We start from the raw sequence: 27,544 nt of genomic DNA on the forward strand, positions 1-27,544 counted from the left end.
TGTAGAACGGGAAGCAGGGGGCGGAGCTAGTGGTATGTGGGGCGGGGGCGTGTCGTCAGGTCAGAGCGGTGTGGGAGGGGCGTGGTATCCAGGGAGACGGCGGTGTGGAGGTTGGAAGCGGGAAGGATGTGTTTGGTTCTCGGGCCCTCCGGTGTGGGGAAGACTCTGCTCATGAAGAGGCTCCATAATATCCTTTACTGTGCGAATAGCGCCCTCTACCTGAACCCCCGCACTCTGTACACAGGGGGGAGGGGCTCTGTACACAGGGGGAGGAGACTCTGTACAGAGAGGAGGGGGAGGGGCTCAGGGTGAATTTCTTTCTGTACGTTAAATACTTTACACGTGAGAGGCCAGAGAGAGAAATGATGGACAATTCCTTATTCTGTATATTACAGAGAGTTCCATAACAAATCTCCAACATAAGGGTCCTTTCTGCTCCTCCCCCCTCCATCTCCACACCTCTATTCTGCACCTCCCCCCTCTGCCCCTCCTCCTCCCGCCCCCTCACCTCCCTCTCTCTGCCCCTCCTCCCTCTACACCCTTCTGCCCCTTCTCTTCCCTTCTGCCCTGCACCTAATTTTTGCCCCTGCACCTTCTGCCCCTTTTGCCCTTGCACCTCCTCCTCCTCCCTTCTGCTCCTCATCCTCCCGCCCTCTTCTGCCTCTGCACCTCCTCCCTTCTGCCCCTCCTCTTTTCTGCTCCTGCCCCTACTCCTCACTTCTTCCCCTGCCCCTCCTCCTTCCCTCTGTTGCTGCACCTCCTTCTCTCCTCTGCCCCTGCACATCTTCCTCCTCTCTGCCGCTGCCCCTCATCCTCTCTTCTGCCCCTCATCCTCTCTTCTGCCCCTCTTCCTCTCTTCTGCTACTGCCCCTCATCCTCTCTTCTGCCCCTCATCTTCTCTTCTGCCCCTCATCTTCTCTTCTGCCCCTCATCCTCTCTTCTGCCCCTCATCCTCTCTTCTGCCCCTCATCCTCTCTTCTGCTTCTGCCCCTCATCCTCTCTTCTGCCCCTCATCCTCTCTTCTGCCCCTCATCCTCTCTTCTGCTTCTGCCCCTCATCCTCTCTTCTGCTCCTCATCCTCTCTTCTGCCCCTCATCCTTTCTTCTGCCCCTCATCCTCTCTTCTGCTTCTGCCCCTCATCCTCTCTTCTGCCCCTCATCCTCTCTTCTGCTCCTGCCCCTCATCCTCTCTTCTGCCCCTCATCCTCTCTTCTGCTCCTGCCCCTCATCCTCTCTTCTGCCCCTCATCCTCTCTTCTGCCCCTCATCCTCTCTTCTGCTCCTGCCCCTCATTCTCTCTTCTGCCCCTCATCCTCTCTTCTGCTCCTCATCCTCTCTTCTGCTCCTGCCCCTCATCCTCTCTTCTGCTCCTCATCCTCTCTTCTGCTCCTGCCCCTCATTCTCTCTTCTGCCCCTCATCCTCTCTTCTGCTCCTCATCCTCTCTTCTGCTCCTGCCCCTCATCCTCTCTTCTGCTCCTCATCCTCTCTTCTGCTCCTGCCCCTCATCCTCTCTTCTGCCCCTCATCCTCTCTTCTGCCCCTCATCCTCTCTTCTGCTACTGCCCCTCATCCTCTCTTCTGCCCCTCATCCTCTCTTCTGCCCCTCATCCTCTCTTCTGCTTCTGCCCCTCATCCTCTCTTCTGCCCCTCATCCTCTCTTCTGCTACTGCACCTTATCCTCTCTTCTGCCCCTCATCCTCTCTTCTGCCCCTCATCCTCTCATCTGCCCCTCATCCTCTCTTCTGCTTCTGCCCCTCATCCTCTCTTCTGCTTCTGCCCCTCATCCTCTCTTCTGACCCTCATCCTCTCTTCTGCTTCTGCCCCTCATCCTCTCTTCTGCCCCTCATCCTCTCTTCTGCTACTGCACCTTATCCTCTCTTCTGCCCCTCATCCTCTCTTCTGCTACTGCACCTTATCCTCTCTTCTGCCCCTCATCCTCTCTTCTGCCCCTCATCCTCTCATCTGCCCTTCATCCTCTCTTCTGCTTCTGCCCCTCATCCTCTCTTCTGCCCCTGCCCCTCATCCTCTCTTCTGACCCTCATCCTCTCTTCTGCTTCTGCCCCTCATCCTCTCTTTTGCTTCTGCCCCTCATCCTCTCTTCTGCCCCTCATCCTCTCTTCTGACCCTCATCCTCTCTTCTGCTTCTGCCCCTCATCCTCTCTTCTGACCCTCATCCTCTCTTCTGCTTCTGCCCCTCATCCTCTCTTCTGCCCCTCATCCTCTCTTCTGCTTCTGCCCCTCATCCTCTCTTCTGCCCCTCATCCTCTCTTCTGCCCCTCATCCTCTCTTCTGCTTCTGCCCCTCATCCTCTCTTCTGCTTCTGCCCCTCATCCCCTCTTCTGCTCCTGCCCCTCATCCTCTCTTCTGCTCCTGCCCCTCATCCTCTCTTCTGCTCCTGCCCCTCATCCTCTCTTCTGCTCCTCATCCTCTCTTCTGCCCCTCATCCTCTCTTCTGCTTCTGCCCCTCATCCTCTCTTCTGCCCCTCATCCTCTCTTCTGCTCCTCATCCTCTCTTCTGCTCCTGCCCCTTATCCTCTCTTCTGCTACTGCCCCTCATCCTCTCTTCTGCCCCTCATCCTCTCTTCTGCCCCTCATCTTCTCTTCTGCCCCTCATCCTCTCTTCTGCTCCTGCCCCTCATCCTCTCCTCTGCTCCTGCCCCTCATCCTCTCTTCTGCTCCTCATCCTCTCTTCTGCCCCTCATCCTCTCTTCTGCTCCTCATCCTCTCTTCTGCCCCTCATCCTCTCTTCTGCTTCTGCCCCTCATCCTCTCTTCTGCTCCTGCCCCTCATCCTCTCTTCTGCTCCTGCCCCTCATCCTCTCTTCTGCTCCTGCCCCTCATCCTCTCTTCTGCTCCTGCCCCTCATCCTCTCTTCTGCTCCTCATCCTCTCTTCTGCCCCTCATCCTCTCTTCTGCTTCTGCCCCTCATCCTCTCTTCTGCCCCTCATCCTCTCTTCTGCTCCTCATCCTCTCTTCTGCTCCTGCCCCTCATCCTCTCTTCTGCTCCTGCCCCTCATTCTCTCTTCTGCCCCTCATCCTCTCTTCTGCTCCTCATCCTCTCTTCTGCTCCTGCCCCTCATCCTCTCTTCTGCTCCTCATCCTCTCTTCTGCTCCTGCCCCTCATTCTCTCTTCTGCCCCTCATCCTCTCTTCTGCTCCTCATCCTCTCTTCTGCTCCTGCCCCTCATCCTCTCTTCTGCTCCTCATCCTCTCTTCTGCTCCTGCCCCTCATTCTCTCTTCTGCCCCTCATCCTCTCTTCTGCTCCTCATCCTCTCTTCTGCTCCTGCCCCTCATCCTCTCTTCTGCTCCTCATCCTCTCTTCTGCTCCTGCCCCTTATCCTCTCTTCTGCCCCTCATCCTCTCTTCTGCCCCTCATCCTCTCTTCTGCTACTGCCCCTCATCCTCTCTTCTGCCCCTCATCCTCTCTTCTGCCCCTCATCCTCTCTTCTGCTTCTGCCCCTCATCCTCTCTTCTGCCCCTCATCCTCTCTTCTGCTACTGCACCTTATCCTCTCTTCTGCCCCTCATCCTCTCTTCTGCCCCTCATCCTCTCATCTGCCCCTCATCCTCTCTTCTGCTTCTGCCCCTCATCCTCTCTTCTGCTTCTGCCCCTCATCCTCTCTTCTGACCCTCATCCTCTCTTCTGCTTCTGCCCCTCATCCTCTCTTCTGCCCCTCATCCTCTCTTCTGCTACTGCACCTTATCCTCTCTTCTGCCCCTCATCCTCTCTTCTGCTACTGCACCTTATCCTCTCTTCTGCCCCTCATCCTCTCTTCTGCCCCTCATCCTCTCATCTGCCCCTCATCCTCTCTTCTGCTTCTGCCCTTCATCCTCTCTTCTGCTTCTGCCCCTCATCCTCTCTTCTGCCCCTGCCCCTCATCCTCTCTTCTGACCCTCATCCTCTCTTCTGCTTCTGCCCCTCATCCTCTCTTTTGCTTCTGCCCCTCATCCTCTCTTCTGCCCCTCATCCTCTCTTCTGACCCTCATCCTCTCTTCTGCTTCTGCCCCTCATCCTCTCTTCTGACCCTCATCCTCTCTTCTGCTTCTGCCCCTCATCCTCTCTTCTGCCCCTCATCCTCTCTTCTGCTTCTGCCCCTCATCCTCTCTTCTGCCCCTCATCCTCTCTTCTGCCCCTCATCCTCTCTTCTGCTTCTGCCCCTCATCCTCTCTTCTGCTTCTGCCCCTCATCCCCTCTTCTGCTCCTGCCCCTCATCCTCTCTTCTGCTCCTGCCCCTCATCCTCTCTTCTGCTCCTGCCCCTCATCCTCTCTTCTGCTCCTCATCCTCTCTTCTGCCCCTCATCCTCTCTTCTGCTTCTGCCCCTCATCCTCTCTTCTGCCCCTCATCCTCTCTTCTGCTCCTCATCCTCTCTTCTGCTCCTGCCCCTTATCCTCTCTTCTGCTACTGCCCCTCATCCTCTCTTCTGCCCCTCATCCTCTCTTCTGCTTCTGCCCCTCATCCTCTCTTCTGCCCCTCATCCTCTCTTCTGCTACTGCCCCTCATCCTCTCTTCTGCCCCTCATCTTCTCTTCTGCCCCTCATCCTCTCTTCTGCTCCTGCCCCTCATCCTCTCCTCTGCTCCTGCCCCTCATCCTCTCTTCTGCTCCTCATCCTCTCTTCTGCCCCTCATCCTCTCTTCTGCTCCTCATCCTCTCTTCTGCTCCTGCCCCTCATCCTCTCTTCTGCTCCTGCCCCTCATTCTCTCTTCTGCCCCTCATCCTCTCTTCTGCTCCTCATCCTCTCTTCTGCTCCTGCCCCTCATCCTCTCTTCTGCTCCTCATCCTCTCTTCTGCTCCTGCCCCTCATCCTCTCTTCTGCCCCTCATCCTCTCTTCTGCCCCTCATCCTCTCTTCTGCTACTGCCCCTCATCCTCTCTTCTGCCCCTCATCCTCTCTTCTGCCCCTCATCCTCTCTTCTGCCCCTCATCCTCTCTTCTGCTCCTGCCCCTCATCCTCTCTTCTGCCCCTCATCCTCTCTTCTGCTACTGCCCCTCATCCTCTCTTCTGCCCCTCATCCTCTCTTCTGCCCCTCATCCTCTCTTCTGCCCCTCATCCTCTCATCTGCCCCTCATCCTCTCTTCTGCTTCTGCCCCTCATCCTCTCTTCTGCTTCTGCCCCTCATCCTCTCTTCTGACCCTCATCCTCTCTTCTGCTTCTGCCCCTCATCCTCTCTTCTGCCCCTCATCCTCTCTTCTGCTACTGCACCTTATCCTCTCTTCTGCCCCTCATCCTCTCTTCTGCCCCTCATCCTCTCATCTGCCCCTCATCCTCTCTTCTGCTTCTGCCCCTCATCCTCTCTTCTGCCCCTGCCCCTCATCCTCTCTTCTGCCCCTGCCCCTCATCCTCTCTTCTGCCCCTCATCCTCTCTTCTGCTTCTGCCCCTCATCCTCTCTTCTGCTTCTGCCCCTCATCCTCTCTTCTGCTTCTGCCCCTCATCCTCTCTTCTGCCCCTCATCCTCTCTTCTGCTTCTGCCCCTCATCCTCTCTTCTGCCCCTCATCCTCTCTTCTGCTTCTGCCCCTCATCCTCTCTTCTGCCCCTCATCCTCTCTTCTGCTTCTGCCCCTCATCCTCTCTTCTGCCCCTCATCCTCTCTTCTGCTTCTGCCCCTCATCCCCTCTTCTGCTCCTGCCCCTCATCCTCTCTTCTGCTCCTGCCCCTCATCCTCTCTTCTGCTCCTCATCCTCTCTTCTGCCCCTCATCCTCTCTTCTGCCCCTCATCCTCTCTTCTGCTCCTGCCCCTCATCCTCTCTTCTGCTCCTGCCCCTCATCCTCTCTTCTGCTCCTCATCCTCTCTTCTGCCCCTCATCCTCTCTTCTGCCCCTCATCCTCTCTTCTGCTCCTCATCCTCTCTTCTGCTCCTGCCCCTCATCCTCTCTTCTGCTCCTGCCCCTCATCCTCTCTTCTGCCCCTCATCCTCTCTTCTGCTCCTCATCCTCTCTTCTGCTCCTGCCCCTCATCCTCTCTTCTGCTTCTGCCCCTCATCCTCTCTTCTGCCCCTCATCCTCTCTTCTGCTCCTCATCCTCTCTTCTGCTCCTGCCCCTCATCCTCTTTTCTGCTCCTGCCCCTCATCCTCTCTTCTGCTCCTGCCCCTCATCCTCTCTTCTGCCCCTCATCCTCTCTTCTGCTCCTCATCCTCTCTTCTGCTCCTGCCCCTCATCCTCTCTTCTGCCCCTCATCCTCTCTTCTGCTACTGCCCCTCATCCTCTCTTCTGCCCCTCATCCTCTTTTCTGTTCCTGCCCCTCATCCTCTCTTCTGCCCCTCATCCTCTCTTCTGCCCCTCATCCTCTCTTCTGCTTCTGCCCCTCATCCTCTCTTCTGCCCCTCATCCTCTCTTCTGCTTCTGCCCCTCATCCTCTCTTCTGCCCCTCATCCTCTCTTCTGCCCCTCATCCTCTCTTCTGCCCCTCATCCTCTCTTCTGCTTCTGCCCCTCATCCTCTCTTCTGCTCCTGCCCCTCATACTCTCTTCTGCTCCTGCCCCTCATCCTCTCTTCTGCCCCTCATCCTCTCTTCTGCTTCTGCCCCTCATCCTCTCTTCTGCCCCTCATCCTCTCTTCTGCTTCTGCCCCTCATCCTCTCTTCTGCCCCTCATCCTCTCTTCTGCTACTGCCCCTCATCCTCTCTTCTGCCCCTCATCCTCTCTTCTGCCCCTCATCCTCTCTTCTGCCCCTCATCCTCTCTTCTGCCCCTCCTCCTCTCTTCTGCACCTCCTCCTCTTCTCTGCCCCTGCACCTCCTCTTCCCTTCTGACTGAATGGAGTAAGGTTAAAAAAAAAAAGCTTCTGCCTTTACAACCGTCAGTTTTTTTTGTTTTTTTTTGTTTTGTTTTTTACATCTGTGCCCCATTGGGGGAGATCCCTTCACTTCCTGTCCCATCGCCAAAACAGGAAATGAGGGGAAATCCCTCCAAAGTCTGGGACTTCTTGGTTGTCACCAGAACTAGTGTCCCCCATTAGAGGATTTCCCCTTCATTCCTGTTCTGGTGACCACAAACATTTGGGATTTTCTTTTACTTACAGTGATAACAGTAAACAGGACAAACAGAGAGAATAAATCTCCCTAATGGGGGTCACAGACAATGCTATAAACTGACAGGGGTTCAAATCCCTCTCCACACTCTCCAGAACAATAAACAATTGCGTTTGGTTGTACCATAAATACGTTATCCTAAAAATCATTGGATTTCATCCGGGAAAATGCCTCCTTGTAAATCACCTTTTATTCCCCCCCTAGGCTTAATCAATAAATGGATCCTTGCAATGCAGGCACCCTGCCCCCGCAAGAGATAATTTTTCATTTTGCCGGAGTTGGACTTTATAAATGCTGCATGCCGTGTTTATACTGAGATAACAGCTGGAGGCAGAAAGGCGACGCATGCACAACGCTGACTCATTTCATTCCAGCCCTTCCTATATGACCTTCTTTATGTGCAGAGGAGTGACAGCAATCATCATAACAGACTGTTTCTTTACAATGTTTGGGGATGTGAACCTTAACCACTTCAATACCGGGCACTCTCACCCCCTTCCTGCCTGCCCCCCTCAATACCGGGCACTCTCACCCCCTTCCTGCCCGCCACTCCATTACCGGCACTCTCACCCCCTTCCTGCCTGCCCCCCAATACCGGGCACTCTCACCCCCTTCCTGCCTGCCCCCCTCAATACCGGGCACTCTCACCCCCTTCCTGCCCGCCACTCCATTACCGGCACTCTCACCCCCTTCCTGCCTGCCCCCCAATACCGGGCACTCTCACCCCCTTCCTGCCCGCCACTCCATTACCGGCACTCTCACCCCCTTCCTGCCCGCCCCCCTCAATACCGGGCACTCTCACCCCCTTCCTGCCCACCCCCCAATACTGGGCACTCTCACCCCCTTCCTGCCTGCCACCCTCAATACCGGGCACTCTCACCCCCTTCCTGCCCGCCACTCCATTACCGGCACTTTCACCCCCTTCCTGCCTGCCCCCCTCAATATCGGGCACTCTCACCCCCTTCCTGCCCGCCACTCCATTACCGGCACTCTCACCCCCTTCCTGCCTGCCCCCCAATACCGGGCACTCTCACCCCCTTCCTGCCCGCCACTCCATTACCGGCACTCTCACCCCCTTCCTGCCCGCCCCCCTCAATACCGGGCACTCTCACCCCCTTCCTGCCCACCCCCCAATACTGGGCACTCTCACCCCCTTCCTGCCTGCCACCCTCAATACCGGGCACTCTCACCCCCTTCCTGCCCGCCACTCCATTACCGGCACTCTCACCCCCTTCCTGCCTGCCCCCCTCAATACCGGGCACTCTCACCCCCTTCCTGCCTGCCCCCCTCAATACCGGGCACTCTCACCCCCTTCCTGCCCGCCACTCCATTACCGGCACTCTCACCCCCTTCCTGCCTGCCCCCCAATACCGGGCACTCTCACCCCCTTCCTGCCCGCCACTCCATTACCGGCACTCTCACCCCCTTCCTGCCCGCCCCCCTCAATATCGGGCACTCTCACCCCCTTCCTGCCCACCCCCCAATACTGGGCACTCTCACCCCCTTCCTGCCTGCCACCCTCAATACCGGGCACTCTCACCCCCTTCCTGCCCGCCACTCCATTACCGGCACTCTCACCCCCTTCCTGCCTGCCCCCCTCAATACCGGGCACTCTCACCCCCTTCCTGCCCGCCACTCCATTACCGGCACTCTCACCCCCTTCCTGCCTGCCCCCCTCAATACCGGGCACTCTCACCCCCTTCCTGCCCGCCACTCCATTACCGGCACTCTCACCCCCTTCCTGCCCGCCCCCCTCAATACCGGGCACTCTCACCCCCTTCCTGCCCGCCACTCCATTACCGGCACTCTCACCCCCTTCCTGCCCGCCACTCCATTACCGGCACTCTCACCCCCTTCCTGCCCGCCCCCCTCAATACCGGGCACTCTCACCCCCTTCCTGCCCACCCCCCAATACTGGGCACTCTCACCCCCTTCCTGCCTGCCACCCTCAATACCGGGCACTCTCACCCCCTTCCTGCCCGCCACTCCATTACCGGGCACTCTCACCCCCTTCCTGCCCGCCCCCCTCAATACCAGGCACTCTCACCCCCTTCCTGCCGGCCCCCCTAATACCAGGCACTCTCACCCCTTTCCTGCCCGCCCCCCAATATCGGGCACTCTCACCCCATTCCTGCCCGCCCCCCCTCAATACTGGGCACTCTCACCCCCTGCCTGCCCACCCCCCTCAATACCGGGCACTCTCACCCCCTTCCTGCCGGCCCCCCTAATACCGGACACTCTTACCCCCTTCCTGCCCCCCCCAATACCTGGCACTCTCACCCCCTTCCTGTCTGCCCCCCCAATACCGGGCACTCTCACCCCCTTCCTGCTTGCCCCCCCCAATACTGGGCATTCTCCCCCCCTTCCTGCCTGCCCTCAATACCGGGCACAAAAATAAAAATGCAATAAAGATTTAATGACTGAGAACTCTTGAAATGAAATTGACACAATGAATCTCATAGGAGATTTTAGTGATTGGGTTTAGTTCTACTTTAAGCAATTATTTGGCAGCTTGTTTTTCATGTTTCTGTTCCTTAAACCATCTGCACAGCTCTGCTCTAAAGATTCCGCTGGTCTGGGGGATCCGCCCCCCACACAGCCCACTGTAAGTTATTACATAAAATCTGCTAAATCTGCTGCCCTCGCCAGGGCAAGTCTTGTAGCATGAAAACAGCAAGGAGTCCGGCCTCATTCAGACGGGGGTACCTAGGCACACACATGTGTGAGGAACATGCTTGCCTACATGGGATGCACATACAGCTGTTCCTTGCATCCCTGTGCAAGCAGTCCTGTTCTTGTCAATTGGCTGCACGCAGTGCTGGGATAAGGTAATCTAGAGCCCGGGGGAGCATGTCGAATTGTGCCCCCCCCCCCCCCCCAAGATGTACGAGCATTATGTGTCAGCAAAAATCCCCCCTCCCCCCTCCCAAAAAAATATTGAGCGCTAATCTGCAAGCTTATCTCAAATCTTCTCATTGCACATATGCTCCCAGCACAATTCCCCCAACCCCCCCCCCCTAAAAAAAATTCCCCTTCCTAGCACAAATCCTCTCCCCCCTACTCCAAATCCCCCCTCCCAGCACAAATTCCCCTCCAAAAAACATTTCCCCTCCTAGCACAAATGCCCCCCAATCATCCCTAATAGCACAAATCCACTCTGAGCACAAATCCCCCTCCCCTTCACCACCATATTATCTTTTTCTAGCACAAATCCCCCTTCCTAGCACAAATCCTCCCCCCCCCCTCCACTCCTAATCCCCCCTCCCAGCACAAATCCCTCTCCTAAAAAAAAAAAAATGTCCACTCCTAGCACAAATCCCCTCCCCCACCATATTATCTTTTTCTAGCACAAATCCCCCTCCCTAGCACAAATCCTCTTCCCCTACTCCAAATCCCCCCTCCCAGCATAAATTACTCTCCACCAATCCCCCATCCTAGCACAAATTCCCCTCCAAGAAAACGATTCCTAAAAGTTTTAATAGTTAAAACTATTAGTTTTAACTATTAAAACTATAGCACAATTGCCCCCCAATCATCCCTACTAGCACAAATCCCTCTCCTAAAAGAAAAGTCCATTCCTAGCACAAATCCCCCCCTCCCCTTCCCCACCATATTATCATTTTCTAGCGCAAATTCCCCTTCCTAGCGCAAATACTCTTCAGCCCTATTCCAAATCCCCCCTCCCAGCACAAATTACTCTCCCCCAATCCCCCATCCTAGCACAAATGTGCTCCAAAAAAAAATTCCCCTCTTAGCACAAATGCCCCTCAGTCATCCCTACTAGCGCAAATCCCTCTCCTAAAAAAAAGTCCATTGCTAGCACAAATCCCTTCCCCTCCCCCACCATATTATCTTTTTCTAGCACAAATCCCCCTTCCTAGCACAAATCCTCTCCCCCCTACTCCAAATCCCCCCCCCCCCAGCACAAATTCCCCCTCCAAAAAAAAATTCCCCTCCTAACACAAATGCCCCCAATCATCCCTACTAGCACAAATCCCTCTCCTAAAAAAAAATATCCACTCCTAGCACAAATACCCTCCCTTCCCCATCATATTATCTTTCTCTAGCACAAATCCTCTCCCCCACTCCAAATCCCCCCTCCCAGCACAAATTACTCTCCCCCAATCCCCCATCATAGCACAAATTCCCTTCCAAGAAAAGTATTCCCCTCCTAGCACAATTGCCCCCCAATCATCCCTACTAGCACAAATCCCTCTCCTAAAAGAAAAGTCCATTCCTAGCACAAATCCCCTCCCCTTCCCCACCATATTGTCTTTTTCTAGCACAAATCCTCCTTCCTAGGACGAACCCCCCACTCCAAATCCCCCCTCCCAGCACAAATTACTCTCCCCCAATCCCCCATTTTAGCACAAATTCCCTTCCAAAAATTTTTTTCCCTCCTAGTACAAATGCCTCCTAATCATCCCTACTAGCACAAATCCCTCTCCTAAAAAAATGTCCATTCCTAGCACAAATCCCTCTCCTAAAAAAATGTCCATTCCTAGCACAAATCCCATCCCCTTCCCCATCATATTATCTTTTTCTAGCACAAATTCCCCATCCTAGCAGAAATCCTCTTCCCTCATCTTCCCTTTCAACACAAATCCCCTGCCCCGAAATCACCACTACTAGAACACCTCCCCAAATTTCCCCTTCTGGAACAATTCTTACCTCCTGCACCCCCCCCCCCCACTCCAAACTTCCCCTCCCAACACAAATCACCTCTTCCCTATCTCCTTGTGGTGCCCCCGAACCTCACATGATACCATAGTGCCCAGGGCAGTCGCCCCTTCTGCCAACTCTTTTGTCCTGGCACTGACTGCATGAATACAGCTGCTGCTTCCAATTTGACAGCTGTGTGGGTGCGGGTCCCGGAATGCAGGCTCTGTGCATTTGGGGACACACACTTCTGTTCTTACATGAATGTTGGATTGAGAGCAACAGCTATGTCCAAACCGTGTCCTGCGTGGTTTAGGAGATATTCACCCTGCATGAAGCTGCTGACACCAGCGGTGCATCCGATCTGAAGGTCCGGCGTATCTTGCCGGACCTTCAGAGCTCCTTGCCGGAAAGTGAACTCCCGTGCGTGACGTCATCACGGCTCCGGCCACTCACAGCGTCGGAGCCGCCGATCCCAGAAGAGACGCCGAGGAAAGATGTCAGCTGCCTCAGCGGTGTCCGGGCGACCGTGTCGGGGCTTTGTTCTAAGGTAAGTGTTTCATAATGTGCTAGTATGCGATGAAGGGTTTGTTTTTTTTTGGGGGGGGGGGGGAATACTACCGCTTTAGGGGAAAAATTTTCCGGTCCAGAAGTCGTTTAACCACTTGCCGACCAGTCACGTTGACTGTACTGCGGCAAAGTGGCTCGATTCCGTCCAGCGACGTAGACCTACGTTGCTGGACTCCTCCCCCTGGAGGCGGCACTTGTGCGCCGCCGGAGGCGCGCTCCCGCTGTTTTCAGTCACAGCGGGAGTCGAGCCAGGGGAGGAGCGGCGGTGATCACCACCGCTTACCGCCGCTCTTCCCCGATCGTCGGGGAATCGAGTGAGGAGATCCGCCCACTTGTGTAAACAGAGCCGGCGGATCTCCTAAGTGACAGGCAGGGTCAGATTGCAGGGTTCAGCATAGCTGAACATGCGATCTGTCCCTGTGTCACTCAGTTACCTCCCCCCACACACGTCAGTAAGCACCAGGCATACATTAACCCCTCCCTCTCCAATAAAATTAACCCCTTCCCTGCCAGTGTCATTATTACAGTAACAGTGCATATGTATAGCACTGATTACTGTAGAAATGTCACTGGTAACCCCAAAAGTGTCAAAAATGTCAGTCAAGGGTCCGATCTGTCCGCCGCAATGTCGCAGTCCCGCAAAAAAATCGCAGATCGCCGCTATTACTCGTTAAAAAAAAAAACACCAAAAATGACAGAAATCTTTCCCTTAGTTAGTAAACGCAATAACTTTTGCGCAAACCAATCAAAATACGCTTATTGTGATTTTTTTTTACCAAACATAGGTAGCAGAAAACAAATTGGCCAAAAATGTAAAAAAATTTTTGATTTTTACATTTTTTTGGGGGGAATTTCATATAAAAAAATGTGAAAATTATTGTTATTTTTTCAAAATTTACGCTCTTTTTTTGTTTATAGCGCAAAAAGTAAAAATCGCACAGGTGATCAAATACCACCAAAAGAAAGCTCTGTTTGTGGGAAAAAAAGGACGTAAATTTCGTTTGGGTATGGCGTCGCACGACTGCGCAATTGTCAGTTAAAGTCACACAGCGCCGAATCGCAAAAAGTGGCCCAGACGTAAGACGGCAAAATCCTCCGGTGGTAAAGTGGTTAAAAAAAAACAAAAAAAACGAGTCTTTACAATCACTTTAAGTGACACGGTCCAAATATCGGCTGAAACCAGCCGGTACAGTAGAAACCAGCCATCATTCAGCTCGAATGTATGGGTCCTTGTCTGACCGAAGCCAATCTCATGACTGGCTTCTCTTGAACGGGAATGCTGGAAAACCTGCAGCTGATCAGCACAGGGCCCGCTTACCGAATGGGCATGCTGGGCAGTTGCCCGGAGGCCCCACCAACCCAGCAGCCCAGCCAAGCATTATTCCCGATTCCCGTGTGCATCCCGCCGCCGAACTTAGCAGATGAAAAGCGCCTGTCGGCCCTGCGCTGCTGTCAGGCCACTTGGGCGGTGGAGGGGGAGCCCACAACTGCAGGAATGTCTGTCCACCTTCACAGGAACAGACGCACAGAGGACAGCCGAGTCTGACTCCCGTCCGTGTGTGTGTTCACCGGACCCAGCCGCCCAACTTGGAAGCTGTCATTAGCCTGGCACTGCTGTACCAATAAATATCGCCTTATCCATAATTAGCTTTTTTATTCTCGTGGGTGATTGTGTAGGCGGGGCCCCAGTGCACTGCATTGCCTGGGGCCCTTTAATGCTCTTAAGATGGCACTGGGTCAGCATCTGATCAGAGCTTGCAGCCAATGGCCGGTGTCTCCTGGGGGGGTGCCCCCTGCAGGGAGCTCGCTGTACTAATATTGCATAGTTTGTACAGCGCGCTCCTCCATTTTTATTTCACTCAGACCACACGTATCGTGTGTACGAGGCCTCACTCTTTTAAACTAGAGATTCTTCCATCCATACTAAACCACATGGATGGAGGATTCTCCCTGGTCAGATATTGTATTCTGATATCCATAATGACCACACATATCTGAATATCCAAACGGTGACTGCATCTAATTAGATGTTGTCACTGTTGGGCCAATAATTTTCCACCTGGCTCAGTCGATGTTTAAAGTGACTTGTATGGTGCTGACAGCCCCCCCCCCGCGTCTCAAATTCCAGCCAATTCTGCAGGAATCACCCAAAATTAGAGTTGTGGGTGGCTAGCTTAACCATTTGCCGACCGCTGCAAGTACATTTACTGCGGCGGTCAGCCCCTCCTGGGCAAAGTGACGTAGTTCTACGTCGCTCGCCCAGGAGCCTGTAGGGGCGAGCGCACGCCGCCGGAGGCGCGCTCCCGCTCGTTCACTGAGATCCCCGCGTGAGTGACTGGCGGCTCTGATGTCCGCCAGCCACTAGCGATCTCCCGCAGGAGAGGGAGAAAGGCAGGCGGCTTATGTAAACAAAGCCGCCTGTCATTCTCCCTGATGTGCTGGACAAGAGAAATGGACAGAGGGCGCACCAGCCTAGCGCATTATCTTTAAAACAATTTATTGTAATAGACATGTATACACATTATACTCACAAATGATTATGAAACATGGGCAATAAGCAATGAGGGACCACCAGGGGTCTCCACTGGGCATCCTCAGCTGCCGCAGGCCGTGGCAGGATGTAGACCTCCAAATAACCGATTACGCGTTTCGGGGTGTTCCCCCTTCATCAGACTGTGGTCTCTGTGGTTACATCACAAGCCACGCCCCCCACAGTTAGAATCACGCCCCTAGGGATGCATTTAACCCACTGATCACCAATAAAGTTAACCCCTTCCTTGCCAGTGTCATTTTTACTGTAACAGTGCATATGTATAGCACTGATTACTGCAGTAATGTCACTGGTACCCCCAAAAGTGTCAAAAATGTCAGTCAGGGGTCCGATCTGTCCGCCGCAATGTCGCAGTCCTGCTAAAAAAAAATCACAGATTTCACAGACCATTTCTAGTTAATAAAAATGACATAAATCTTTCCCTTAGTAAACGCAATAACTTTTGCGCAAACCAATCAAAGTACGCTTATTGCAATTTTTTTTTTAGCAAAAATATATAGCAGAAAACATATTGGCCTAAAATGATAAAAAATTTTGATTTTTACATTTTTTTGGGGAATTTCATATAAAAAAATGTGAAAAATATTATTTTTTCAAAATTGTCGCTCTTTTTTTGTTTATAGCGCAAAAAATAAAAATCGCACAGGTGATCAAATACCACCAAAAGAAAGCTCTCTTTGTGGGAAAAAAAGGACGTAAATTTCGTTGGGGTATGGCGTCGCACGACTGCGCAATTGTCCGTTAAAGTCGCACAGTGCCGAATCGCAAAAAGTGGCCTGGACGTAAGACAGCAAAATCCTCCGGTGGTAAAGTGGTTAAAGTGACTTGTATGGTGCTGACAGCCCGGGCCCCCCCCCCCCCATGCGTCTCAAATTCCAGTCAGTTCAGAAGGAATCGCACAAAATTAGAGTTGTGAATAGCTAGCTTAATATATTTATTTGACAAGTCTTCTGTTTCTCTGTAGTGGGATGATAATTGTACTCTTTGTCATTGAACTTGCATTGCTGTGTGATTGTGCAGGTTGGCACGAATCTGACTGATCTGACAATCCAGAGGGTGCGAATCACTGTGCGAGAAGTGGGCGGATCCATGGGACCCATTTGGCCCAGTTATTACAAGGATTGCAAGACTGTATTGGTAGGTATCTGTCCAGGGGCGGACTGACCATTCGGGGATTAGGGCACTGCCCAAGGGCCCAGGGTCAGTAGGGGGCCCCATGAGAGGCTACACACTACAGAAAGAAGCCAGGACCTTCCATGCAGGCTATGCTGTGGTAGATATTTAAATGCCCACTCTATGTGGCTGAGCTGCAATTTGTAGGTGGGGCTTTGTGTGGCTTAAGTGTGGACAAAGGGGGCCCCATGATCTCTGATTGCCCGGGGGCCCCATGAGTTTTCAGTCCACCCCTGTATCTGTCCAGCTGTTGTTGCATCGTCAGCTTTCAAAAAGGGGAGAAGATAGTTGGAATCGGCGCTACCTCTTGTGTATAAAGTAAAACCAACAGTGTATCCAGACCATAGGGTATCACTTTAAAATATGTGCAGAATAAAGTGCCAGTGCAAAGAATATGTGTATTCAAGACAATCGTGCAGATAAAAAATTATTAAATATATGGCTGGATAATTAAAAAACTCAAAGTGTTGGTGAAAATATTTAATTGTGATGTGACAAGATATGGTATATGTATAAAATCAATAAATACTGATAAAGGGCATAAACAAATGTGCTTACAAAATAAATGAAAGGTGAAAATGAATGGATACAAAGTGATGGTGGTGAGCTTTAAGTGTTTGTGTCCCAACTTCCACTAGAGGTCGCACTCACCCTTCAGCAAAAATACCAATCGCGGCTGCAAAGGGTGAAGACAAAAACTTCCCAGATCTGGCTCCTATGTATCCTTACGGACAGGCGGATCTTATCTGAGTGTTTAAGCATAGAAGCCTCATAGCGTAGTATGTAATGTTTATATTACAAGAGGGAGAAGCAGTAACTCACGGTTAAGCTGTAGTTGATCGACTCAGAACGTGTTTGCAGCGCCGGGGAGCTTCCGCGTTCCACACACGGCGGACTGCAGACCGGAAGTGACGTTGACGTATGGTATCGCCCTACGCGTTTCGTCATTGGACGTCTACTGGAACTTGTCAGCTTTACCCTTTATGTCTGAGTATAGCTGTAAGTTTATTCTAAGCATGCTTGGGGTAAATATACAGCGCATTCAGAAAGTATTCACAGCGCTTCACTTTTTTCCACATTTTGTTATGTTACAGCCTTATTCCAAAATGGATTCAATTCAAAATTCTACAAACAATCCCCCATAATGATAACTAGAAAGAAATTTGTTTGAAATGATTTATCTCTCATTTTTTCACATCACAGAAAACTGACATTTTACCAGGGGTGTGTAGACTTTGTATACTGTATCTGTTGACGTTTTGCATTCTTTTATTGAAGTTGGCCTGTATATGTGGATGTCTGTGTGTCAACTGTATCAGTTAGTGATCTATATTTCCTTTTTGTATTTTATCTATTTTTTTAGTTTGTTGTAGATGCCGCCAATCCAATGCAGGTGTCATCATCTTGTATACAGCTTCTGTCTGTGCTGTCTGCTCCCGCTCTCTCTTCTGCTTCTCTGCTCATTATTTTCAATAAAACGTAAGTAATTACATGATTGAGCAAAACCAAAATGTATCACGCATGTTACCAGCAAATGTGCTTCATCCTCATGTGAATTCATAGCCTAAGTTCACCTTAGCCACTTCTGGACCGGAAGTTTTACCCCCTTAACCACTTTACCACCGGAGGATTTTCCTGCTTAACGTCCAGGCCACTTTTTGCAACTTAGCACTGCGCGACTTTAATTGACAATTGCGCGGTCATGCAACGCCGTACCCAAACGAAATTTACGTCCTTTTTTCCCCACAAACAGAGCTTCCTTTTGGTGGTATTTGATCACCTCTGCGCTTTTCATTTTTTGCGATATTATTAAAAAAAGAGCGAAAATTTTGCAAAAAAATTGGCCTTTTGCTACTTTGACAGTTAAAAAATATCCAATATATTCAATTTTTGTCATATATTTAGGCCAAAATGTATTTAGCTACATGTCTTTGACAAAAAAATTCTCAGACCGGAAGATTTTACCCCATTCCTGACCAGGCTATATTTTGTAATTCGGCACTGCGTTACTTTAACAGACAGTTGTGCTGTCGTGCGACGCTATACCCAAATTAAATTTATGTCCTTTTTTTCCCCCACAAATAGAGATTTCTTTTGGTGGTATTTGATCACCTGTGCGATTTTTATTTTTTGCGCTATAAACAAAAATAACGACAATTCCGAAAAAAAAAAACAATATTTTTCACCTTTTGCTATATAACATTATCAAAAAAAAATGTAAAAATCAATTTTTTTTTAACATTTTAGGCCAATTTGTTTTCTGATACATATTTTTGGTAAAAAAAAATTGAAATAAACGTATTTTGATTGGTTTGCGCAAAAGTTATCGCATCTACTAACTGCGGGAAAGATTTATGTCATTTTTATTGTTTTTTTTTTTACTAGTAATGGCGGCGATCTGCGATTGTTAGCGGGACTGCGACATTGCTGTGGACAGATCGGACCCTTGACTGACATTTTTGACACTTTTGAGGGGACCAGTGACATTACTACAGTAATCAGTGCTAAAAATATGCTCTGTTACTGTAATAATGACACTGGCAGGGAAGGGGTTAACCCGGGGGCGATCAAAGGGTTAAATGTGAGCCTAGGGGAGTGTTTCTAACTGTGGGGGGGCGTGGCTTGTGAAATGACCATCGAGACCTGTGATCCTATATAGAAGGATCACAGGCGCTCTGTGATCATTCCAGGGAGAAGAACGGTCAGATGTGTTTACAACAGCCGACCATTCTTCTCTCTCAGCGGGGAGCGATCAAGGGTGTCAGGCGGCAATCAGAGCCGCCTGCCCCGCGCAGGGCGATCAAAGGGTTAAATGTATGTCTAGGGCAGTGATGGCGAACCTTGGCACCCCAGATGTTTCAGAACTACATTTCCCATAATGCTCACGCACTATGCAGTGCAGTGGAGCATCATGGGAAATGTGGTTCCAAAACATCTCAGGTACGCCGATTCGCGCAACTGTGCCAGCCTGTCGCAGTATATATGCGGCGGGAGGGCGGCAAGCGGTTAATTGAGGCACATCACTCATATAACATCATAATACATATATATTCCACATGATTGAAGGTTTATTAACACAATAAATTACATGATGGTTAAATCCAGTTAAAGTCATAATAGACTGATTTCAACATAAACGTAGCAGCGGTTGCACCCCGGTACAACCACTTCCTCAAACCAATGTATGGGTACACACAGCCATTAATGTCTAAACCTCTGGCTACAAAAGTGAGTACACCCCTAAGGTAAAATGTTCAAATTGGGCCCAAAGTGTCAATATTTTGTGTGGCCTCCATTATTTTCCAGCACTGCCTTAACCCTCTTGGGCATGGAGGTCACCAGAGCTTCACAGGTTGTCACTGGAGACCTCTTCCACTCCTCCATGATGACATCACAGAGCTGGTGGATGTTAGAGACCTTGCGCTCCTCCATCCTTCTATTTGAGGATGCCTCACAGATACTCAATAGGGTTTAGGTCTGGAGACATGCTTGGCCAGTCCATCACCTTTACCCTCAGCTTCTTTAGCAAGGCAGTGGTCGTCTTGGAGGTGTGTTTGGAGTCGTTATCATGTTGGAATACCAATTTAATGGTGTGCGGCGTATGGTCTGAGCACTGACAGGCTGACCCCCCCCCCCCCCCCCACCCCTTCAACCTCTGCAGCAATGCTGGCAGCACTCATACGACTATGTCCCAAAGACAAATTCTGGATATGACGCTGAGCACGTGCACTCAACTTCTTTGGTGGACCATGGAGAGGCCTGTTCTGAGTGGAACCTGTCCTGTTAAACCACTGTATGGTCTTGGCCACCGTGCTGCAGCTCAGTTTCAGGGTCTTGGCAATCTTCTTATAGCCTAGGCCATCTTTATGTAGAGCAAAATTCTTTTTTTCTGATCCTCAGAGAGTTCTTTGCCATGAGGTGCCATGTTAAACTTCCAGTGACCAGTATGAGAGAGTGAGAGCGATAACACCAAATTTAACACACCTGCTCCCCATTCACACCTGAGACCTTGTAACACTAACGAGTCACATGACACCGGGGAGGGAAAATGGCTAATTGGGCCCAATTTGGACATTGTCACTTAGGGGTGTACTCACTTTTGTTGCCAGGGGTTTAGACATTAATGGCTGTGTGTTGAGTTATTTTGAGGGGACAGCAAATTTACACTGTTATACAAGCTGTACACTCACTACTTTACATTGTAGCAAAGTGTAATTTCTTCAGTGTTGTCACATGAAAAGATAGAATAAAATGTTTACAAAAATGTGAGAGGTGTACTTTTGTGAGATACTATATGTATATATATATATATATATATATATATATATATATATATATATATATATATATATATATATATATATATATGTGTATATGTGTGTGTTTGTATATATATATATATATATATATATATATATATATATATATATGTGTATGTGTGTGTGTGTATATATATATATATATATATATACACACTTGTATTTTTGTATTTTTTGCTAGAAAATTACTTAGAACCCCCAACCAAACATTTTATTATGTATATATTTGTGTTCATATGTAAAATGCTTGGGGGTTCTAAGTAATTTTCTAGCAAAAAATACTAAAATGCAAGTGTCAGGAAAAGTCTAAGGCATGAAGGGGTTAAATGAGGGGGTGATTCTTTTCTATGCACACTGTGTATATATATATATATATATATATATATATATATATATATATATATATATATAAAGATTCTATTTCCTTTACTAAACAGTTCTTTATGCAGATTGCACAGATGATCACTGGCTGCTATGATGCCCACAAAACACGCACTGTAAGGCCCCGTTTACAGTTGTGCGACTTGTCCTGCGATTTGGGACTGCAAAGTTGCATGATAAGTTGCATGAGTACCGTTCATATCTGTGCGACTTCCAATCCCAATGACTTCAAAGTAGTCCCTGCACTACTTTGGTCCGACTTTGATGCGTTTTGTAGTCCATAGCCCTCAAGGTTGCACAGGCAATGCTTCAAGTCCAGCCAAAATCACGGCAAAACTGCGTGACTTGTAGGTCGCACAAGTTGGAAAGGAGCCCAAAGTTACTCAAAATGGTTCACTAGTTCACAGTGCTTACTTTGTACTTGCAGGGACCTGCCGTGCTGTATGTCTTTGGTGGAGATGAAGTCACTCTTCAGAATGGATGACATAATAAGCTGTTCTCAGCAGCCAATCACAGTTATGGAAACCAGCGCCCTTGAAGGCACAGGACTGCAAGAGGTTCTGCAGTGGCTGCATTCATCTGTTGTCACTTCTCATTGATCTGGACTTGACATAAGATAAGTGCCTCTTTTTTGTGGGTAGAAAAAGATGAAACAATTCTCGGAATCGCTAAACCCTACAAGATCTGTTACCCATAATATAGGGGGCGGGGCAGCCCCTGGGACGGATGTATGCCGTTTTTATTTGCTTGAGACACCTTCAGATATTTTATTTGTAGCAAGAAGAACTCGCCAAGCAGTAAATTCACATTTAAACTGGACACAAATATTCATGGAGAATGTTACTTTTCCTGTGGAAGAAAAGCCTTTGGCGCCCCGTGTGGATGGGCTTGGAACTTGTGTTGTGGCCATCAGTTTGACATGTTTATAAGATCATTCAGAATTTATTGACAGGTGCCTTTTACCTGCAGATGACCTCCTTTTTATTTTAGCTGGTTTTATATTTTTACAGACACAGGCATGCAAAACATGCAGTTAGCAAATATACTTTTTTGGAGCTGGTTTTACACAAGATAAAATACTTTGTTCCACTCTATTCATGGGCGTCCACAGAACTTTTTTCAGGGGGGGCATCATTTTAAGGCCCCTTTTTAACAATGTCATGAAGGGGAGGGGCTTAGTCATTATACTTATTTCAAGTATTTATTTTTAAAGGGCAAACGGTGTTCTATCAGATTTCCCTACCCCATCAGATTTCCCTACCTACGTCATTTCCGGTTGAGATCAGCTGTGGATTCGTCATGGACCAGCTGTAGCCGCGTCACACGTCCTTCTGCGCATGCGCAGAATAGGTAGGGAATTTTGATAACATCGTAAGAGGTGAGGCACAAGTCCTACTGCGCATGAGCAGGCGCATGCGCACCAACGGGTCGAGCGGCGGGATCTCTTATAACAAACATCCATCCGATCGCCATTGCCCACACTGCGCCGAGCCGATAGTGCACCGACCTGACAATCCGATCTCCATGCCCCACACTGCACCGACCCGACACTGCGCCGAGCCGACACTGCACCGACCCGACAATCTGATCTCCATGCCCCACACTGCACTGACCCGACACTGCGCCGAGCCGACACTGCACCGACCCGACAATCCGATCTCCATGCCCCACACTGCACTGACCCGACACTGCACCGACCCGACAATCCGATCTACATGCCCCACACTGCACTGACCCGACACTGCGCCGAGCCGACACTGCACCGACCCGACAATCAGATCTCCATGCCCCACACTGCACTGACCCAACACTGCGCCGAGCCGACACTGCACCGACCCGACAATCAGATCTCCATGCCCCACACTGCACTGACCCAACACTGCGCCGAGTTGACACTGCACCGACCCGACAATCCGATCCCCATGCCCCACACTGCACCGACCCGACAATCCGATCTCCATGCCCCACACTGCACTGACCCGACACTGCACCGACCCGACAATCCGATCTCCATGCCCCACACTGCACTGACCCGACACTGCGCCGAGCCGACACTGCACCGACCCGAAAATTCGATCTCCATGCCCCACACTACACTGACCCGACACTGTGCCGAGCCGACACTGCACCGACCCGACAATCCGATCTCCATGCCCCACACTACACTGACCCGACAATGAGACAGTGGGCGTGCGTGTGTGGGTAGGGAATAGGATTGTCCCATTGTCGGCTCGGCGCAGTGTGGGCCATGGAGATCGGATGTATGTTTGTTATAAGAGATGCCGCTGCCCGATCCGTTGGTGCACATGCGCCTGCTCATGCGCAGTAGGACTTGTGCCTCACCTCTTACGATGTTATCAAAATTCCCTACCTATTCTGCGCATGCGCAGCAGGACGTGTGACGCGGCTACAGCTGGTCCATGACAAACCCGCACCGGAAATTACGTAGGTAGGGAAATCTGATGGGGTAGGGTTTTCTGACAGAACACCGGCAGCATTTATTTTTAAAGCATTTGTTAACCTAAAAATAAAAAATGAATCCTGTTTCCTTTAAAGCATTGTAAGTGCAGGTGCAGCGTTTTGTCCATAAATGGGGCACTCAAATCCCTTGAGACATGCAATCAAGAGTTCATGTGAATACTTCACTCCACACCAGTCAGCCTTAGGGTGCAAAGAGATAGGAATCCACCAGCAGGTAACGTTCCAAATACTCTTACCAGACAACGGGACCTACAAAGGTCATAGTAAACAGATATCAGGCAGCAGAACCCAGGGTGCTGATGTTTAATGAAGATTCCTCCCAGCTAGACAGATGTACCGACCGGTATTATTCCTCTCAGAGGTTGGAAGACTCTTGTTTTATTCGGTTTTCAACTCTTTTTAACTTGCCACACAGTAAAACGTCCACTATGTCAAGGTTCCAGCCAGCAAAATATGAGCAACCTCAATATGAGCTCTACAAAAAGTTATATAGTATCTGTAATACCACTTAGTCAAATTCCCCTTTTGGTAAAATTCCAGCCAGCAAATGTGAGCAAATTTGATAAAAAATCAGATTTTATTCCTAATACAAAGTTAAAATTTCTCATAAAGAGAATATACATATGCAGACAAGGTTCCATCAGCATCAATACAAACTATGATTGCTTAGGATGTTGAGAAACATATTTAGGCGGTCCAACGCGTTTCGCAGAAGATACTGTTCATCGGTTGCTTCGTCAGGGACCATCAGTTGGCCAAATTGCTTCTACAAACATTACACATCGTATAGAGCCTTTCGTATTTGATTTTTGAGCTTGGATGGAATGCAGGTAACAGCACCATACAGCAGCCAAAATCCACTCGACATTGTAGCAAACACCGGCGGGGATGGGTTTGGTGCACACTGGACTGTGCCCGAGACAGCAGGAGAGGGTGAAGATACCGATAAGGCTGGAAATAGATAGGGGGCTGAAGCTGTGCTCCCTACACCGAACTGCATCAACGGGGTCTCAAATCTTATCCAGATTCAGCAAGTAAGCTATCATCCGTGCTTCCGGGAACCATCTGTCCTCTCCTTGCTTTTATGGTTTTACAGTATATTTATGGATGTGGATAGTTGTCTCTAGAACTGATATATACCACTCTATGAATGTAAACAACCTGTCATGAACAGCTTTCCATTCATGAATGGTTTGCTTACTGTTGTGATTTGTGATTAGCCCAAAGCAATCACATGGTACCTGGCTACCTGTGCCATGTGATTAGCTTAGCCAATCTCAGATCACAATCAAAAGCAAGTTAAAGAGTATTTATGTTGGCGCTTCCGTGGGGTAGAGCCCTGGATCCAACAGGTTATGTACATCTGCATGCACTTGGGTAGCACCTGAGAGAAGAAGCGGCTCTGTAGAAATATGGAGAAGAAAAAGGCGCCTCTAAGTGCAATATAGACCATTTATTGGACCATAGGAGGATTAAAACAAGAAGTTGAAATCAAAACATCATGTCTTAGAAGCCGGAGGAGCCGATGCTCAGTAATCCAGTGTCCGGGAGACTGCTTCATGTGTTGGTGTGCACAGAGCGTGGTAGGGCTTCCGGCAGGGGCGTAACTACAGGGGTTGCAATTGCAACCGGGCCCCATGCTCCAGGGGGCCTGTGCGGCTCCCCTGTACACCTGGATAGGAGGGGCGGCGGGGGCAGCATGTAGAGAAATCACTGTCCACCTTTTTCCTCCTGTAGCTGCAGGAGGAAAATGGAGGAGATTGGTTCCTCTGTATGCTGCCCCCGCTACTCCTCCTATCCAGTTCACTTGTGTTCTGCTGTCTCTGGGCCCCTGCGTGCTCCCCTGGTTCCCCCTCACTGTGCTGCCTCCCCCCACTGTGCTCCCTCCCCTCTCCTGCCGGCTGCTGCAGGGGATGTGTCACAATAGAGAACCAGGAAGGGGTCGGTAAATATGTAATTTACCAGCTCCTTCCTTTTCTGAATGGACAGAGTCATAGTCTGTGACAAAATAAAATAAAATGATACAAAAATAATACAATTAAAATACCAAAAAATAAAAACTACTGACCCCAGTGGGTGAACTTCCAGGATCGCAAAGGTCACACTTGCAACTGGGTCCTGGCATTCCACCACCGTGGGGAGGCCCCAAGATGGCAGGAAGGGGGCCCACTGCAGAACTTTTGAAAGGGTCCCGCTGTGGGACCGTGATAAAGGGCCACGCAAGGCGAGTAAAGGGCCCCAGGATCAGTGGGAAGAGCCTCAGGCTTGAAGGAAAGGGCTCTGGCCAGGGGTCCGAGGGGCCCTTCATAGTTTCTTGCACCGGGGCCCTGAAGGTTCTAGTTACGCCTGTGGCTTCCGGTAACCACGTTGGAACGCACGCAGCTGATAGTCAAAAGTGGGTGGGCGGTAACATGTTTCGGAGCATGCGTAGCTCCTTCATCAGGTCTGACATGCTGTTTTGATATCAACTTCTTGTAAATTGTTTTAATACTTCTATGCTCTAATAAATGGTCTTTATTGCACTTAGTGGCGCCTTGTTCTTCTCCACAATCAAAAGCAAGCTGTTCACAAATGGTTAACCCATTCATGACAGCTAAAACTATTGCTTATACAATGATCATCACTGTATAAGCAACTACACCGTAAAAAAAAAAAAAAAAAAAATGACCCCCCCCCCAGGGTAGTACAGTTGGTGACAATGAACTACTCTGACAAGATGAAAAAAAAAAAAAAAGTTTTGACTTCATGTACACCCTGCCTAAATTTACTAAGGCAGGGGGAAAGCACAAAATGCAGCAAAATCGCGTCACGGTTTTGCGTGTTCCTGCGGCCCGCAGTCAACATAATCCTATCCTGAAAGCGATATTTCCGTGTTCAGGAGAGGGAGGTTGAAGCTCACCTAACCGCAGCAGCTCCTAAACTCTGCTAAAAGCCTATGTCCACATTGACACATAGGCTTTCATGGTGTTGAGTCTAGGAGCTTTGGCAAAAAAAAAAACCCAAAAGTTTAAAGCGGAGTTCGGCCTCAAAAATGACTTTGGGCCATCCGCTTGCTGACATTCACCTGAAAAATAAATGGATAATGACGTTTTTTTTCTTTACTTACCTTGTTATTGAAGAAAATATACTCGCCTTTCTTCCACTTCCTCCCTCTGCGGCCGCGGCCCGCGCCGTCATTTCCTCTTTGCATTGATTCCTGGTAGCTGAATGTCATCGCTCCCCGGAGTCAATGCGCCTGCACCGGCCCCGCTCGTCACCTCCGGTGCGGGCGCGTCATTCTCTGCTAAACAGCTTCTGGGCATGCCCAGAAACTGTGCAGGGATGACGCGCCTGCACCAGGAGTGACGAGCGGGGCCGGTGCCGGGCATTCTGGGACTTCGACGTCACCGAAGAGGACGCGCTGGCTTCAGCTGCCCACACCTGAGATGGCAGCGCTGGGCAAGAAATTTTCAAGGTAAGTATTTCTTCTAAAAGGTAAGTTCAACTTGGGACAGTTCAGAGGCTATCCATTGTGGAATGTACTAGCCCTGACTGTCCCGAGGGTATTTCTATTTTAAGAGCTGCTAGTGTACATGAAGCCTAAATGTTAAAAAAATGTAAAACATTTTATAAAATGTATTTTACGTAATGTCAGTTGGTTTCCCTGATCACCCCCACACCAGTCATATAATGACAACACTGCACTGGTGACAGTATATAAACAAAATAAAATGGTAAAAAAAGCCAAAATTTTTATTTACTTTCTTAGTTAACCAAAACATTTTGACAAATTACAACGTTTTAGGGCCTCAAGAAATTAGATCGGCCATCAATACATCAGGACTGATTAATTTTCAAGTATTGTATACCATAGTTTAACATAGTTACATAGTTAGTGTGGTTTAAAAAAAGAAAAACAAGTCCATCTATTTCAACCAATAAACTATAACACTAAACTTTCACACAAACAACTTAATAACACTTTTAGAATTTTTTTTTTTTTTTTACCAAACACAGAATACATTTTGACCTAAATTTTATGAAAACAAATTATTTTATTGGAAATGTTTTTATAACGGAAAGTAGAAATATTTTTTTTTTTTTTTTCAAAAATGTTGGTCTTTTTTTGTTTATATATTATAAATTATTATTATTATATTATATATAATAAAAAAAATAAAGCCAGTGGTTATCAAATACCACCAAAAGAAAGCTCTATTTGTGTGAAGAAAAAAAAAATAAATATAACTTTCATTAGTGTACAATGTTGCATGACTGTGCAAAATTGCCAGTTGAAGTTGCACAGTACTGAATAGCAAAAAAAAAAAAATGTCCTGGTCATGAAGTGAGTAAAAACTTCAGGAGGTTAAGTGGTTAAAGGAGTTGTGAAGTCAGAAGGTTTTTTTTTT

The 27,544-nt window shown here is 49.4% G+C and overlaps 1 protein-coding gene across 1 annotated transcript; it reads left to right on the forward strand.

The window, feature by feature from the left end:
- Positions 1 to 44: 44 nt before the first annotated feature.
- ARL16 (ARF like GTPase 16) lies at positions 45 to 21,274 on the forward strand (the record flags this gene model as incomplete). Its single annotated transcript, XM_082272301.1, has 5 exons — positions 45 to 189; positions 9,574 to 9,627; positions 15,823 to 15,939; positions 17,339 to 17,454; positions 21,103 to 21,274. The coding sequence occupies exons 1-5, from the start codon at positions 127 to 129 to the stop codon at positions 21,272 to 21,274; spliced, it is 522 nt and encodes a 173-aa protein (XP_082128427.1). The 5' UTR covers positions 45 to 126.
- Between the last annotated feature and the right edge of the window lie 6,270 nt (positions 21,275 to 27,544).

This window comes from Pelophylax lessonae (assembly GCF_965119305.1).
Source record: "Pelophylax lessonae genome assembly, chromosome: 11".
Classification (NCBI taxonomy): domain Eukaryota; kingdom Metazoa; phylum Chordata; class Amphibia; order Anura; family Ranidae; genus Pelophylax; species Pelophylax lessonae.